The sequence below is a fragment of the Ammodytes marinus genome (genome assembly GCF_949987685.1).
Source record: "Ammodytes marinus genome assembly, chromosome: 10".
Taxonomy (NCBI): Eukaryota; Metazoa; Chordata; class Actinopteri; order Uranoscopiformes; family Ammodytidae; genus Ammodytes; species Ammodytes marinus.
The window spans coordinates 14,457,172-14,472,972 of NC_137214.1; the positions used below are offsets into that span (position 1 = coordinate 14,457,172).

At 44.1% G+C, this 15,801-nt stretch overlaps 3 protein-coding genes across 3 annotated transcripts in view; 2 read left to right on the forward strand and 1 right to left on the reverse strand.

Annotated features, from left to right (window-relative positions):
- The window catches only part of tmem265 (transmembrane protein 265), a gene marked incomplete at its 3' end in the record, with an annotated part of 224,620 nt that overhangs the window by 197,119 nt on the left and 11,700 nt on the right, over positions 1–15,801 (forward strand). The window lies entirely within an intron of this gene.
- npas4a (neuronal PAS domain protein 4a) lies at positions 1,427–5,374 on the forward strand (the record flags this gene model as incomplete). Its single annotated transcript, XM_080035955.1, has 8 exons — positions 1,427–1,601; positions 2,007–2,173; positions 2,277–2,379; positions 2,508–2,823; positions 2,937–3,046; positions 3,197–3,332; positions 3,455–5,232; positions 5,346–5,374. The coding sequence occupies 8 exons, from the start codon at positions 1,427–1,429 to the stop codon at positions 5,372–5,374; spliced, it is 2,814 nt and encodes a 937-aa protein (XP_079892081.1).
- Positions 9,628–15,801, reverse strand: part of mrpl11 (mitochondrial ribosomal protein L11) — a 40,673-nt gene continuing 34,499 nt past the window's right edge. Inside the window, exons 4-6 of the mRNA XM_080035678.1 lie at positions 12,192–12,285; positions 11,605–11,764; positions 9,628–9,866 (exon numbers count right to left, since the gene is read on the reverse strand). Coding sequence (XP_079891804.1) covers positions 9,752–9,866; positions 11,605–11,764; positions 12,192–12,285 — 369 coding nt within the window. The 3' untranslated portion in view covers positions 9,628–9,751. The remainder of the gene's footprint in view (positions 9,867–11,604; positions 11,765–12,191; positions 12,286–15,801) is intronic.

A 15,801-nucleotide genomic window follows, 5' to 3' on the forward strand; every position in this document is an offset into this window, starting at 1 on the left:
TCGTAGCTGCTCATACTCTGATTTCTATGATTTTCTCAAATTCGCCCAGAATTGGTCATTTCTGACCGTTTGTATTATTTAAATAATCAGAATCAGGGAAACCCTTATTGTCCATCACCAGGGAAATTTGTCTTCGACATTTTGTCTTCGGCTCACACAGCAGCACCAAACCATAGCCTACATGTTGGTCTAGTAAAAAATATACAGCGTTTTGGTGTATTTCATATAACTTAGCTATAATGAGAGGAATGTTCACCTCTATGGAGGAATGTTCACCTACCAAAGATTGCCTCCTAATAACGGGGAAATATCACATTGCAGTGAAGGCAAGGCGACATGATACACGGCATTCATGATCAGCAGAATAAAGAAAATACGCTATCGGCAAATTCTGTGTTTCATGCATTCGTTGCCGTTTTCAGCTGCACGAGAAAGATGTCCATTCATAAAAGGAGACGGAGCGATGCGAAGCATCCTCAGCATCCATGTTGGCATGTTGTGCTCAGCTCTGTGGCGCAGCCGAGCATCGCAAATCTCACACGTCTGAAATGTTGACAAAAATATGTGTCAAGATTAATTTGTGACTCGCACCCATGGACCTATAAAGCCCCAACGAGCACCTGCCGCGTTTAGTGACAGCGGTCCGGGGGGCAAACGAGCAATGACGGCTCGCCAGACATATAAACACAGAGACCTATTTCGTATGCAACCCAGTCCTCCCAACCCCTCCCTCCCTCTCCAATACACCGGAGTGCGGTGACTCCGTTTACGTTTTACGCTTGCTCCGCCTCATACTCGGTTTTGTCCAAATCGGGCTTTTTGCGTCGCCGGAGCTCCCGATTTCAGACCTACGTCATCAGCGAGTAGAGGGAAGCGCTGACGTAGATGCAGTGTCACCGAGAGAAGAGGGCACGGGAGAGGGAGGGGGAGAGGTTCTCCGTTGCATTCACGTATGAGACACTGCTCTATCCCCCCTCCTTCTCCACCCCCTCCCTTCCTTTTACGTCGGTGTTGGTGCGTTGGGAGCCCCCTCTACTCCGGCGGAGTCCCAGGCTATATAAGAGACTTGCAAGCAGAGTCCCTCAACCAGATTTACGGGTTCCTGGACTTCTGTAAGAGAGTCGGCTTCCACAGCCGCCGATTCACTTGCACATCCGAGCTGGACGCTGTGGGGGAATCTAAAGCAGACTGAGACAGGAGAAGGTTTTTTGGAAACAAAAAACAACAACAAATAGCTGAGATGACAGTCCAACAATAACACATCTAAGAGCTATTTCCACTTGCACAACCTGTCCCTTGACACATCTTGGAGACAGGGCACCTAGACTTCAGCCGAGGCGCGGTGGTGATCAACAACAGCCCGCTCACAATTTTCCAACTCTCACCGGGAGGAATTCTCGACAGTTCAACCCAACAACCAGCCACAATGTACCGCTCAACCAAAGGAGCGTCCAAGGCTCGACGGGACCAGATCAACGCCGAGATCCGGAACCTGAAGGACTTGTTGCCCATCTCCGAGACCGATAAAGCGCGGCTCTCATACCTGCACATCATGTCACTGGCCAGCATGTACACCAGGAAATCCGTCTTTTTCACTCAAGGTAGGAAACGAATTTACTCTGGATTAGAACAACCTGTTGGTGAATTTCCCGCGCATGCTGCATAGAGAGACCACGATCTCTCGCAGTAGCGCAATCAACAAGTGTTTGAGTGGCACCGCAGGCAACTGTCGTGATAAATTAATTAAAATATTTTTGGTTATAAATTTCAGATCTGTGGTTCATGAATTGATTGTAAATAAACGATAAATACGCTGATAAAAGCTGTCTAATAGCACATTTTCGCATTCTGTGGTGCTGAAATGCTTTAGTGTTACAACAAATACGGTCGTGCGCTGTCCGTGGTGCTGAAACCCAGTGCGGCCACTGTTTTTCATGTTGCAGACATTCATTCTTATTAGGTTCAGGTTTAATAATAAATCCCATTTCAACCATGTTTCTCCATAGAAGCGGGTACTGATGCAAGTCTCGAGGAGAGCGCAAGGGGTTTTCTGTCTTTCAACGAACTGTCGGACTTGATGCAGGGACTGCCGGGGTTTTTGATGCTCGTGACTGGTGAAGGGAAGCTCCTGTACCTGTCAGACAGCGTTTCCGAGCACCTCGGACACTCAATGGTAAGTGTACACGGAACCACTTCAGTTATTTGGATTGGAAAGTGAATAATTCAAGCTCTACTTCGGGCATCATGAATAACGTTTCTTGTGTTTGATTTCCCAGGTGGATCTCGTGGCACAGGGAGACAGTGCGTATGATATCATCGACGCCTCAGACCACTCGATCATGAGGAACAACCTGTCAACCTCTACGTCACTTGACATGGGTAAGACCAAATGTACACATTCAATTCACGAGTTAAAAAAAAAGAGTTTTACATTTATTTTACCTCACCCTAACGCAGACTGACAGACATGATTCCTAACAAACATCCTCTCCTCTTGTCCCCTATAGACCGTCTTTTCCGCTGTCGTTTCAACACCTCCAAGTCCGTGCGAAGGCAGAGCGCTGGGAACAAGCTGGTTCTGATCCGAGCTCGCTGCGTCACCCCCCCTGCCACCGGGTCCTACTGGACCTCCAACACGGTCTGGGTGTGTTTTTGCTCCCCTCTGGAGCCCCACCCGACCCGCTCTGGCCCCGGGACAGAGAGTGAAGCGACCTCCACCACCTCCACCACCTCCACCCCTCCCCTGGCTGACACCAACTTGTTCCTGGCCTGCTTCTACTCCCAGCACGGCCGGGACATGAGGCTGGAGACTGCCCAGGACAGGTGAGACCACACTACCTGTTGCTTTAATATCTGGTATATAAATGTCTATGTGAGCTTACTTAAGGCGTCATACATTATCCCCCTAACGTATCACCACCCACTCTCTACTACAGTGTGAGTGCCTATCTTGGCTTTGATGTGACAGCTTTACGCACTCGCTCCTGGTACAGCCTCCTCCACCCACAGGATCTGTCACATGCCTCAGCTCAGCACCGCAGCCTATGTAAGTATACCTACCAGTTACAACCATCAATGCCCACACAATTACACACAGATTGTGCCCACCGGCGCATCCACGCACTGGAAAAACACTATGATGATTAATAGGATTATGAACTGATGCCAACTTGTGCCTGTGACTGTTGTTCCACAGTGAGAGAAGGAGGAGAGGGCAGAGCTGAAATGGTGGTGCGTGTGCAAGCTGAGGACCAGTCGTGGGTTTGGCTCTACATGGTGCTTCAGCTGCAGGCTGGAGAAATCCCCATCAGCAGCAACAACTACATCATCAGGTATTTACGGCTTCTTTTGAAACCACCCTCCACCCATTCCCTTGGAGGGTATGATGGTCTAATACAGGCAAAAACACTATCCTAATGGCCCATTTCTCCTCTGTTATTCTTCTCTCTCTCAGCGAGTCTGAGGCCTGGTCAGTGCGCCAACAGCTCAGCTCCGAGCAGACCCAGCTGACCCTGGTTCTGAGTGCCGGTACGTCTCAGCAAGAGGGTCTGAGCCTTCAGTCTCCAGACACCTTGTCTAGCCCAGACCAGGTCTTCACCCCAGGCAGCAGCGGCCTATCTGCTCAGTCTTTTGACTTCAGCACTGCTGGCTGCAGCGTGGCCTCCTCTGATGAACCTGGAAGCACTGCTGCCGAGGCCATGCAAGTGGAGGGCGACCCCCGCTCCAGTATCTCCTCTCTGGAGGAAGAAAGCTACTTTCAACAGCATCCCACCGAAAACCCCTCAGCTGCCTCCTCCCCTACTCCGGTCACTGTCGAAACAGTAGCAGACTTAGACTTTTTAACCCAGAACATTCTCCTGCCACCGTCCTTTCAGCTGGACCCTGCGCTGCCGGCCCTCCCCCTACCTCTCCCCCCCATCCCCGCCACACAAGCTCAGCAGACCAAAGAGTTGGTGTGCACGCCGCCCTACACACCCCAGATCGGCGGGGTGAGCTTTCCATTTGGCGAACCCCTCTTCAGCTTTGACCCCGCCGGCACGACCACTCCTCCGCCCTCCGCTACGACAGCCACCACCAGCACCTCCCTGGCTCCTTCAACTTCTTCCACAGCCCCACCAACCACCGCCTCCAGCCCTTCTCCCCCAACCACCCTCTCCATCCACCTCCCCCTCACGCTGCCCATTCCGTCCACTGACTACCTGTTCCCTACCGAGCACTGCAGTGGCTCCCTGTACGAGAAGCTGCCCCCAACGCCAGACAGCCCCGGAGACGGCGACTGCACAGTGATGACCCTGCCCGAGGTTCGGGGTCCGCTGTACGTCGACGTGCCGATGGGTCCCTTCCAGTGTCCCCCTGACGGTCTCCTCACCCCTGAGGCGTCCCCAGGTAAACAGCCCGGCCTCTCCTTCTTCTCCCTGGAGAGAGAGAGGGAGAAGGAGAGGGCCGAGATCTCCCTCTTGGCTCAGCACATCAGCTCACTGGCAGAGGGGTTCTACCTGGATCCGCTCTTGTCCAAACTCTCTCCTCCCTCGGGGTCCCCCTCGTCCTCCCCTCCCTCTCCCTTCCTGTCACCCACCACAGAAACCAATGACGTTGATTCAGTCCACATGCTTAGGGAGTTTTATCCCGTCAAAGCGTGGAGAGGTCTGGATGTTCCCATGTTCCTCGACGACGATGACTCTCTGTTTGAAGAGAGCATCCTAGAAACCCTCCTCCAAGACGATTTCGCTCCTCTCCCCCCTCTGTCCAGCAGCCTATCCGCCCCCTCCCCTACTCCCAATGCCCCCAGCCCCACCTCTCCTCTACCCCCAGTGTGCTGGCACCAACCCTCCCAGTTTGAGGGAGTGGGCCACTTCTGTAGCGTCCAATTGGCGCAATGTAACTCCATGGCTGGGTGCGGGACGACCGTGGCTGCCGAGGCTGGGGCGAGGCCGGAAGGGGAGGGGCTAGAGGATGAAGCCATGGAGATTGAGGTGGTGTCATCTCCCATGTCCTCGTGCTCCTCCATCCCAGCTTCCCCTCCCCTCATCCTGACTGCCTCACCGAGCCCCGCCATCTCCGCGCCCATCGTCTCGCCCATGCCCGCTGTGTCGTGCACTCAGTCCCTCCTGGAGGAACTGGCCGTCCTGGAACCCATGTTTGGGGCAGGTGCCTCGATCGCCCCTGGCTTAGGGCAACAACCTGAGTTGTATCAACTCCAATGTCATCCATCGCCACAGTGCTTCCACAAAGGTAAGAATCGGTCTCCTTTATCCATTTTGACTTCAGTCTTGTCGAATGAGATAAAAAACATTTTCTGACAATTCACCACTAACTTCCTCTTTCCCTCTTTTTTTGTCTTTCAGATGGGAGTGGAAGTGTTCCTCCGTTCTAAAATAAGTCTGTGACTTACTTCATTAAGTATGGCATATTGTCATATTTTGTGGAGCGCCTTTTACTGAAAAGTAAAAAATTAATAAGTGTATAAATATACATAATGTATATACAACTTAAGGACTTTAACTCCTACATGTCTCCTTAGGACAAAGATATTTTTGTTCTGTCATTAATCTGTATACTACAAAAAAAACTGGTGCAACATTTAAACAATGGTGCAACCACATGGACCCATAACTGACTGGGTTTTGAGTCCATGTGGTGTCTTTCAGCTTGTCTGTAATATGAGCTTCAGATATGATCAGACCGAACTTCTCTGAACTTTTAAGCGCTGTTTAACTTCCAGACGCGCATTTGTATTCACTCGTAGTGAAAAATCGGTTGTAAAAAGAACTCAAATGTCTTGCTATTTCAATAGGGAGATGTATTATAGCACTTTGCCTGACATGCAGCAACGCAAACTCAAACCTCAAATGTATTAGAAGTCAAATGTTTACAATCTTTTTTATATCTTTGGGATGACCACTATTGTGTATCAAATTTAAGAGAGATGTTCCTTGCTATCCAGTCTTCAGAGCCTGTGCAGCTCTGTTTTGATAGCACTCTTCCTCACAGCCTTAGAGGCTACATAAAAACAATCACAAAGAGTGATTTATCAACTTTAAACCTTAGATACTTTGAGCTTTGAGTTTGCGGCTTCAAACCTTTAACATTTAATATTTATCTCTCCATCTAAAATCTTGTGTATCAATGTGATGTGCAAACAAAAAAGAAAACGTGTCGAGATCTTGGCATGTGAAGAACTCGAGAATGTTGAAGGCATCTGCTGCTTCTTTTACGAGATGTAACACCAAACAAGAGATCGTCTGGAAGTTGGCCGGAACTCTGATCATGCCAGAAATCCACTGCTACTGTACATTAGATTCTGAATGTGGGCTCTTCAGGTCTCTCCTGGCCTGGGGAGGACAGACAGCTGGATATTGTTGCAGCATCAATATTTGCAATGCTGGCAGCTTATAGCGGCTCCTGTGTGCCTGAAAACGGCCCTGACCTGCTGAACTCTTTATCACATCCATTCAACATGGACTTTTACATCGTTGCTCCACTGGAGTGCGGTGTAGCGAGGCACAATTGACTATGTGAATGAGTGATTCTTCTTTTTTGAGAGGGGTTAGAATACAAAAAGTTTTGTTTTAAAAAATGAATATAGGGATGGGGTGCTATTTCTATTCAGTTACCAAGCGACACGGGTTGAGAATGGTACTATTCCCATGGTGTCGACATGCTCACGTAGAGTTGTCTACGGTCAAGTAAAGGATTGATTCCTACGTTCTAGCTATTCAAGGCTAAGTTAATATAAATGTGTAAATTTACTATATTGTATGTGTGATCTTTGAAAAAGATATTAATGCATATGCATTATGTCTGTGGATATAAGCATATGTTTTTCAGAAAGGTTGTACACATTTGTACATTTGTAAGAAACTGTTATTGAGCTGTGTATATATATATATATATATATGAGAGAGATTTTTATTGGATAAGATGGGATGGGATATATTCTAAAACATCTTACTTACTACAAAATGGACATTGTGGACCAGTGTTCTATTGTGTTGCTTAAAGGTGTGTTTGGTTGTCATACAAATGCATTTATATTAAAGTGCACTTAATGCGGCTGATGCAGTTGTGTCGTCACTATCAAGCCTCTTGTTCCTCCCCTCAGCCCTCATCATCATCGGCATCATCATCCCACCATCCCTGCCTCTTCTCCTCCCTCCCATACACACTCTCCTCCATTTCCTTCCCCTGGAGCCAGTTTCGCTCAGCAACAGCACTGACGCACACACATGACGAGACACAATGAGACACTATCTGACTCAGACTGACGCATACACTTGGCATCAAGGTTTTTTTTGTTGGTGCGCGGGCATGTGAGCACACTGGGACACGCACAGTCGGCCTGCTGCTTATGATGATGATGATGATGCACTCACACGCATAATAGTAGGCATATGAACCCCCCCCCCACCAACCTTCTTTACAAATCACAGTAACCCACATTAACTCAGTGTACCTGCGACTCCATCAGCGTGGTGTGAGACTCCATATATAGGCATTCCTGCTCAAGAGCTCTAAAAAAAAAAAGAAAAGGTCTCACGTCTATTCTCAGCCTCCATTCAGAAGGATGGGAGAGGGAAGGGGGGCTAGAGAGAGAGAGAGAGAGAGAAGGGGGGCAGACAAAGAAAGAGTGAGGGGAAGCTAAATTTAGAGGTACAGTAGAGAGGGATGTGGGACAAACTGATGCTGTGTCGCCACAGGATGGAGAGGTGAACATAATCAAAATCCAAGGGAGAAATACAGCCTAATGGGCAACCCATTTTCTGTTAATATTGACAGAGAAAAGATAGAAGATGGGTTTCACGGATTGAGGCCTAATATAATAGCCTTTCTGCCAGATCTAATCACCTGTGCCATACAATACATAACACAATCTATTATATGCAATGAGGCAAAGGCAGAAATATCATACTAGTTTTCTGCATTTGAACATTATGTTCCATCAGTGGGCACTGCAGTGTCTGTGACGGAGCAAGGATGGGCAGCGGAGGAAGTGCTGCACGACTGACTGCTGCTATCTTCAGGACAAGACGAGCACTGCAGCAGAGAGAAGCACATTTTGTGTGTAGTGTAAGAAGCAATGGTTCTTAATAAAGGGTTATGAAGAGGGCAGCAGGTGTGAGGACATTGTGTTAGATTTCACATTTGCTGCGTCAAATATCATCACGGGTGTGACAAAGATGGATATAAGACTATTCAAAGGTTAAATAGATTTCATGTAGGGCTGTGTGAAACGTTTGAGATTAGAATCTTAAAAAGGGAGCTTCACATTCTTTAAAAGCCTGACTTAAATACACTCACATGCTATGACCACTGTGGGATTAGCCAGTTGTTGAAATTGTTCCTCCTGTCCATAATGGCCTTGAAGACCCCTTGAAGGAAGTGCTGTATTAAATTAGCACTTTTATTTGCCACTTATTCACCCATTAAACACACACACACACACACACAGATACCATGACTGTTGGCAGCAAATTGGGTTTCCCAAGGACACTCGGACAGGACAGGAGGAGCTGGGGACCGATATGCCAACCCTGTGATTAATGGACAACCTCCTCCACCTCCTGAGCTACCACTGGTGCACTAATTAAGGACTGTGAATTTTGTTCTCTTACTTTTACTTTAGACTTTATCATTCCCAATTAAATTATTTTTCACTACACTCCGTTATGAACAGCACGCTTACAGATAAACAGTAAATACTGATAGTATAGCATAACATAGCAATGAAATCAAAGGAATTCTCGGTTTGGAGTGAAGGAACATCCGTGCAGCAAAGATAATAAGAAAAATGTGAACTTTCTTTTACATCAGGCAATAAACTGTGTTTTTTATGAATTAGTTTTTTATTGAAAGGCCTAACAAATAGTAAAACAGGCCTAACAAATGATTCCAGAGTCCAATGTGACTTTGGGGCCAAATAACTTGTTTTGTCTGAATGTTAAACAGAAAACAAGCAAATCTTCACATGAGAAGCTTTAAGAAGTTAATTTGGTTACTTTTGCTTGATGAATAACTGAAGTGGTTCTAAAATAAAGATCGAAAATGACCTTTTTGTCTATTGACTTATTCATCAATAAACTGTCACTAGTTTTATTTATGCATTTACATGAGACCGAACCATTAACATGTGTAAGACAAAACTTGAGTAATTGAAAATTTTAAATGTATTTGTTTTTAATAAGTTACATTTTCAGAACAATAAGATGAACTTTCTTTCTTGAATAAAAGTAAATGTAAAAGTAACCAACAATACCGAGTTATCATCGTACGTAAATGTGGCGAAACTTTTAGATCACAGATTGATAAGACGTGTGTCAAGTGAGCAGGAAACCATTCGCAACTTGACAAAAAGCCAAATCGCTTCCAGACGCGTTAATAATAGATAACAACATCAAAGAGACTGAATGTACAAATCCTTCCAAGACAGAGTAATTACAGTTTCATTAGTTCGGCTCAGTGGAAATGAAATGCTCAGTGCCTCATAAATAAATTATAATATCTGCACAAGTGCAATGGTTTTGTTGCTAAAATGTAGGTGATGGAAATCTCTTCTACCATTCAGTCACTCAAATTGCTTTAAAGAAATATCTTGTGATCAGAAGTGAATAAAGGGCACAGACAAACAAATCACTTAACATGACTCTTTATTCAGACACATAACATTAACAGTGTTTTTGTATGAATGTTGCTCACGATAGTAAGTCTATAAAAAAAACAGGATTAGGGGTTTAATTAAGGGTGTTGCAGGTCTTCATTTCTTCTTGCCTGACAAAGCTTCGGCTGCAGCAGCCGCAGCTTCTGCTGCGTCAGCTTTCAACTTCTCCTCTCTCTGCTCCAAGAATACTTTGTACTCATCAGCTGAGAGACTGGAGAGCAGGAGGGAGAGAGAAAGAGAGAGAGCGAGAAAGAGATAGAGCGAGAGAAGGAAAAATTATTTCAAACTGACTTACCGTTACAGGAAAATCTAACAGTGAAAATAAATATATATTTTTTTTAACAAATAACAGGGGTATTTTTTGTGCAATGATACTGAACTAAAACAGCACATGGCAAAATAAAATCTGTGCATTTAGAAAATGATAAATATCTTAAGTATTTAAAGCAGGTAGATATTCAGATATACTGTATATGCACGTAGGTTGGTATATCTAACACCACTGTCTAATTATAGCAGTCAGTTTTTGTGTCCCGTTCATACTACATACTATACGATATGTGTTAAGTCAACAAAATGACCTATTTTATACTACAAGTAGTAAAACTTTAAGCAACTTCTGCATGTCAATCAAAATATGACTCGGTACATCACAAACAGACATAAAAAAATCTTCCCATGGGGGTTCAGTAGTTATTTTCGGTTGTCTGGAGAGTGTTGTCAGTTTTCCATATATGTAACATTTTTTTCAGTGAGCAGCTCCTCCATTGCCTCTGTTCATTGCGTTGTGGGAGCACACTCAGATCAAGGTGTTTTCAGTCAGCATGCTCACTTTCTTTTTGTCACTTTAGATTTGGTGTATGTCAATCAGGACACAGCAACTGTGACAGAGCTATGTTCAAATGCATATATATGGAGGATCTCATTAAGTCTGAATGGCAATCTGCATCATTACAGCAGCCACATCGTGTCTGTTGCAAAAACTAAAGCTGAACTAGGACCACACACGGAATCCAGTGTTTCCCTTATTATTGTCTTGGGGAACCTCCCACCCCCTTGAGATTCTTTTTTATCTATTTCTTTATTTTTAGCACCAAAACACAACAGAACTCATCTACATACAGTCTCTTTACATATAGAACAGGTGTTATTTTAATAAATAAACTAAAAGCTTATGTTATTTATCTAATGTATGTGCAGGTAGTGTCTACTACTGTGTTGCTTTGCTCTTTCCTCTTCCCCGTTTTATGAAGGGAGGGGCTACACCAGTGAATGGATCCGAGTTATCCATTAGGACCCCTATTAAATGGACTTGTACATATATTGCGCTTTTCTAGTCAGACTGGACCACTCAAAGCACTTTTCACTTGTGTCGCATTCACCCCTTTCACACACATTCATGCACTGATGGCAGAGGCTGCTGCCCATCGGATATATTCTAAGGTATTGGGAATAATGTTGTGTTCAGTGTGTTGCCTAGAGACACTTCAACATGTGGCAAGAGGCGGGCATCGAACCGCCAACCCTGCCATTACCAGACGACCGCCCTACTCGCTAAAGACCTAGAGGGAGAATAAATGTTACCGGGATATCCAAACTTTGGGCTGAGTCCTTTGATTTATCAGCAGTTTTTGCTGAAGAATTATTTTACTGAAGTATATTTGACCATATCCCAAAGCTTCTGTAAGTGCTCATTTTATTGTGGCATACTGTGCCTTAACTGACCTCTAGTGGCTGTTAGGAGGTATAGCAACATCAACAAGTGACATCATGATCATTAAGTTGCTCTTTCTTTGCAACTCTGAAGGACTATGAGTTTTAGGTGTGTGACACCCTGTGTGTTCATTTAAAGGACTGTATTAAGGGCACGACCAGCAACTGCTTTGTGGTAATGCAAGGTCAATAAATTGAAATCACAAAAGCAAACAAGCATAGAATGGGTGACATACTCCTGGACGATCTTGATGCCCAGCGAACGAGCCGAGCCGATGATGCTTTTGACGACCGTCTCTAGGGTGGCATTCCTCATCGTAAAGCACTCATCCAGGGCTTTCACCTGTGCGATCTCATACACTGCCCTCACAGACACCATCCCCGCAGTCTCGTGGCCTTCATACACAAAAAACAAACACAAAAGATTTCAGTGTGATTTATAATAATGAATAATAATTCAACAAGGAGAAGTTTGGCACAAAACAGGATAAAGTGGGGGGCATGTTTGTTTGTTTGTGTTTGTTTATGTGTTTTTGTGGGAGACGGGTGTAGAGGCAGTATCAGAAGTCAACGGTTGGAAATAGGATGGAGGTGGCTTGGAGCATAAAAAGGTAGAAATCCATAATTCTCTTTTCTCAACACACAACCTTTGCCACTTCCTTCCTCTGCTGCAGCTCTCCCGCATGTCATGAATATAACATCAATCAGAGTAAAGCTCCAAACCCAAGCCCTGGGAGAGAGACGTGTGGCCGATACAGGATGGGCTTAGCGTGGGGGGAAATTGGAGCGAGAGCAGATACATCAGGGCAGCAGCACATCTCACCTGTCTTGCCGGCCCCTTTGGCGATGCCCGCCGCTTGCTTGAGAAAGTAAGACACCGTGGGCTGGCCAATCTTCAGGTCATAGGTTCTGTCAGGCTGAGGACACAGAAGCATTCAAATTAAAACCGGTGATCAAAGAGGTGGGCATGTGAACATTGGCTTTTCCCATTTGAATAATAAAATAAAAAACAGGCTGTAGCCATGATTGTAAGAATACTGAAGACACAATTCCCTTGGTTCAGCAACACATCTAACCTCAGCATCCCGTAGAAATGTATGCCGAGGCACCAAAACAGTCTATCAAAAATGTCACCAGTAGAAGTCTGCAAACTGTACATTTTTTTCCAATTCATTAATCATTCTGACTGTTCGCTAAGCACCATCACCTATAGTTTCTGTTGCTGTAGCTGTCAAATGGTCTGTTCTCAAAGTAACCGATGATAATGGCAGATTTACGATCAGAATTCACTGAGAGTTATGAAACAACTGGGGCGACTGTGGCTCAGTTGGTAGAGCGGGTCGGCTGATGATCAAAGGGTTGGAGGTTCGATCCCCGCCCTGCCACCTGTGTCATAATTGTTGTGTCCTTGGGCAAGACACTTCACCCACCTTGCCTCGTGTGAATGTCGATAGTTAGCCTGCTATCGGTGTAAGAATGTGTGTGTGAATGGTAACGTGTAAATGGGAACAGGTCTCCCTTGCAAAAGAGTCTTCGGACTCAATGGGATATACCTGTATAAATAAAGGTTAAAAAAACAAAAAAAAAAACAATGTCTTCTGGTTTCAGTGATACAAGTTTTTAACAATAGTTAACTGAAAATTTGAATTTAATGTTTCTAGCTGACTTTTTGTAGCAAGTCTCTTGTGAAAGGCATCTTAAATATTCATTTGATGGCTACATGACACCATGACACCATGATGGAGGCTAAAGCTGAATTTTCAATGCAGAAAGTCGTTACTAGTTGATGATCAATGTAGAAGCCATGTCCCATTGAATAAAAAAAATAAACAAAAACATTTATTTCAGTATAGAGGCTTGTACATCCTTTACTACAATAAAGTGTATGATTACAAGGACAAAAATAAGGTATTCGATTTCAACAGAACCCTATTTGGCTGCATAGCTTACGGACACATTTTAATTTCAAGATTGTTTTAACTTGTAACCCTCTAACACAACATTTTCAAGTAAGCTGGCAGACATGCTAACAATGGCAGCAATGGCAGGCTAACAAGAGACACAACCCTCTAAACTCTTTAAATGCTGATGATCTCTTTGCACACTGCTTTATCATGCAGAGAAAGCCAAAGCACGACAGGAGTGTCGTCAATTCAACAAATCCACCTTTTTACCACAATGGGTTACAGGCGGCTTTGAAGCCTCACTGCACTGCCAGTAATATAACTCTGGTGCAGAAATACAAGACCAGTCTCTATCTATATGGTTTTTAATTTAATGAATGGACAAATTTATGTTTTGCCCATGAACACCCTAAGCGGAATGTTAAATAAAAGCAGCCGAATCAGCTTCAAAAAGCACCATGTGTTTTTACTGTGTAAGTGTAGGGTGTAAAAGTTAATGGTAGTTACACTTCGGCCAGAAACACTTGTGTTGCAGTTTATGACACTTAATAATCACTAAAAAGAATAAAACACGTTTTAATCACATTTTAACGTGATTAAAACTTAGCAAGCAAGAGTAAGTGTTGCTGCTGATTGGCTCATACTGGTTTGACACATTTCCAGCAGATTGTATTACATGCTGCAGCCTGGGCCTATTAATCTCAAGCTGAAAAATGTATTCCCCCCTTGAAAGAAAATTCAAGGCACACTGCTTAGTAAAACTGCAACATTTTAAAAAGCCTTTATAATTGAGGCTTCGTGATTAAAGCTAAAACAAACCTGCCTCCTCAGGGTCTTTGATGAAGAAGTGGGCAGATTCTTTGGGGAAATCAATCTGTCACGTCTACAGTATTTATGACACCAGCTAATCAAGAGTACCTGACTTTCATTTCCCCGCAGTGTCAAGTTCTGCTTCTTCCATTAGTGTTATGCTTTCTGTCTATATTTCTTACTAAAGAAAAAAAAAAGGTTTTCTCTCCCACCTTTAAATGCAAAAAAGTACTTGAATGATGCTTAGCAGGTAACATACAGTTTTTATTAAGGCATTTAGTTCTGGCTGCTGCTGGAAACAAACGCTGATGAGAGTGTTGAGAAAAGTTAATTATTCCTCCGGAGACACAGAGCTGAGAAGAACTTCAGAGTTGGTTGATTTTTCGGTTAATTGATTATTCTAGCTTCAAAGAAAAGAAAATCATGGACACACTCAGAAAAAATGACCTTAGCCTTTTGCATAGAGCAGATTTCCCCCTGGTGCTTCTGCCCTCCACCCCTATTCGGTCGTCCTTTCCATCCTCCGCTCAGGACCAAATATAAATAAATTCTTTAGCTCCTCGAGTTATTCTGATTTTTTTGTCCCATTCCGACTGATTTAGTGGCTCAAGACCTTTATTTATTCAAATCTGAACTATGGATCTAATCAATGAATCATCGGAGAAAAGTCCGCTTTGGATCATCTGTTTTCCGTCACATAAAGTAAAAAAAACACAGGGCAGGAAACTGTAGCCTGAGCTGAGGAGATACCACAGAGCAGGTGATTTGTCATCAGAGTCTTGTTATCTAACCGTACCAACCTTTCAACAGGGAACAGCATTTTTCTCTCACTATGGGAAAGCTATTGATTGCTATGCTATTGCTATGAGTCACTATTTCTTCCCTCTATTATATAAGGTGAAACAAATACTGTAGCAGGCCTTTTCTGAGTCGCAAAATGAAAAAGCAAAAAGTCTAAAGACAGATGGAGGAGGTGAGTGCTAGTGTAGGAACACGTAAGGGAGCAGTAAAAAAAAACCAAAACAAAACAAAGTTTAAGGAGGAGTTCAATATTTGAACTTTAATGGTGAGAATTTGATGAGACAATTACATTAGTTTATGCTAAAGACTGTAAATGGTCAGTCTGCTGGTCCCCCATTTTGTTCCAGACTGAAATATCTCAACTATTGGATGGTTTCCCACATTCATTTCAAGGATTAACAGTAACAACTTTGATGTTACTGACTTTTCATTTTGCGCCACCATCAGGTGAAAAACACTTGCAAAATGAATGGCATTCCCAACCGCTTCAGCTGCCAAAGTATAGCCTCATAGAGCCATCAGCAGTGCTGTGCATGGATCAAAGGAATGAGTTACATAATGTTATTCAGATGCTGGTAGGCTGAATTTGTTCAACTTTTGACAGAGCCAAGATGGCTGTTTCTCCACGCTTGGAGTCTTCTTTATGCTAAGATAACTTCCTCTTGACTCTAGCCCCTCCTTCACCAAACAGACATGAGTTTGGTCTTCTCATTTACTCCATGCACTAAAGTTAATAAGTGGATTTCTCTCAAATAAAAAACTGTTCCTCCCTCTAGTCTAGAGTATGATGAACGACACTGATGTATTCAAAGCTACTGGCAGGCCAGAGGTGAAAGATATAAGCTGAGCTCAGAAAATGTTATCTGAGGCAGAAGCGTGTTGCATGCAAAACCCAAACATTATATACAGGGTGTGGGG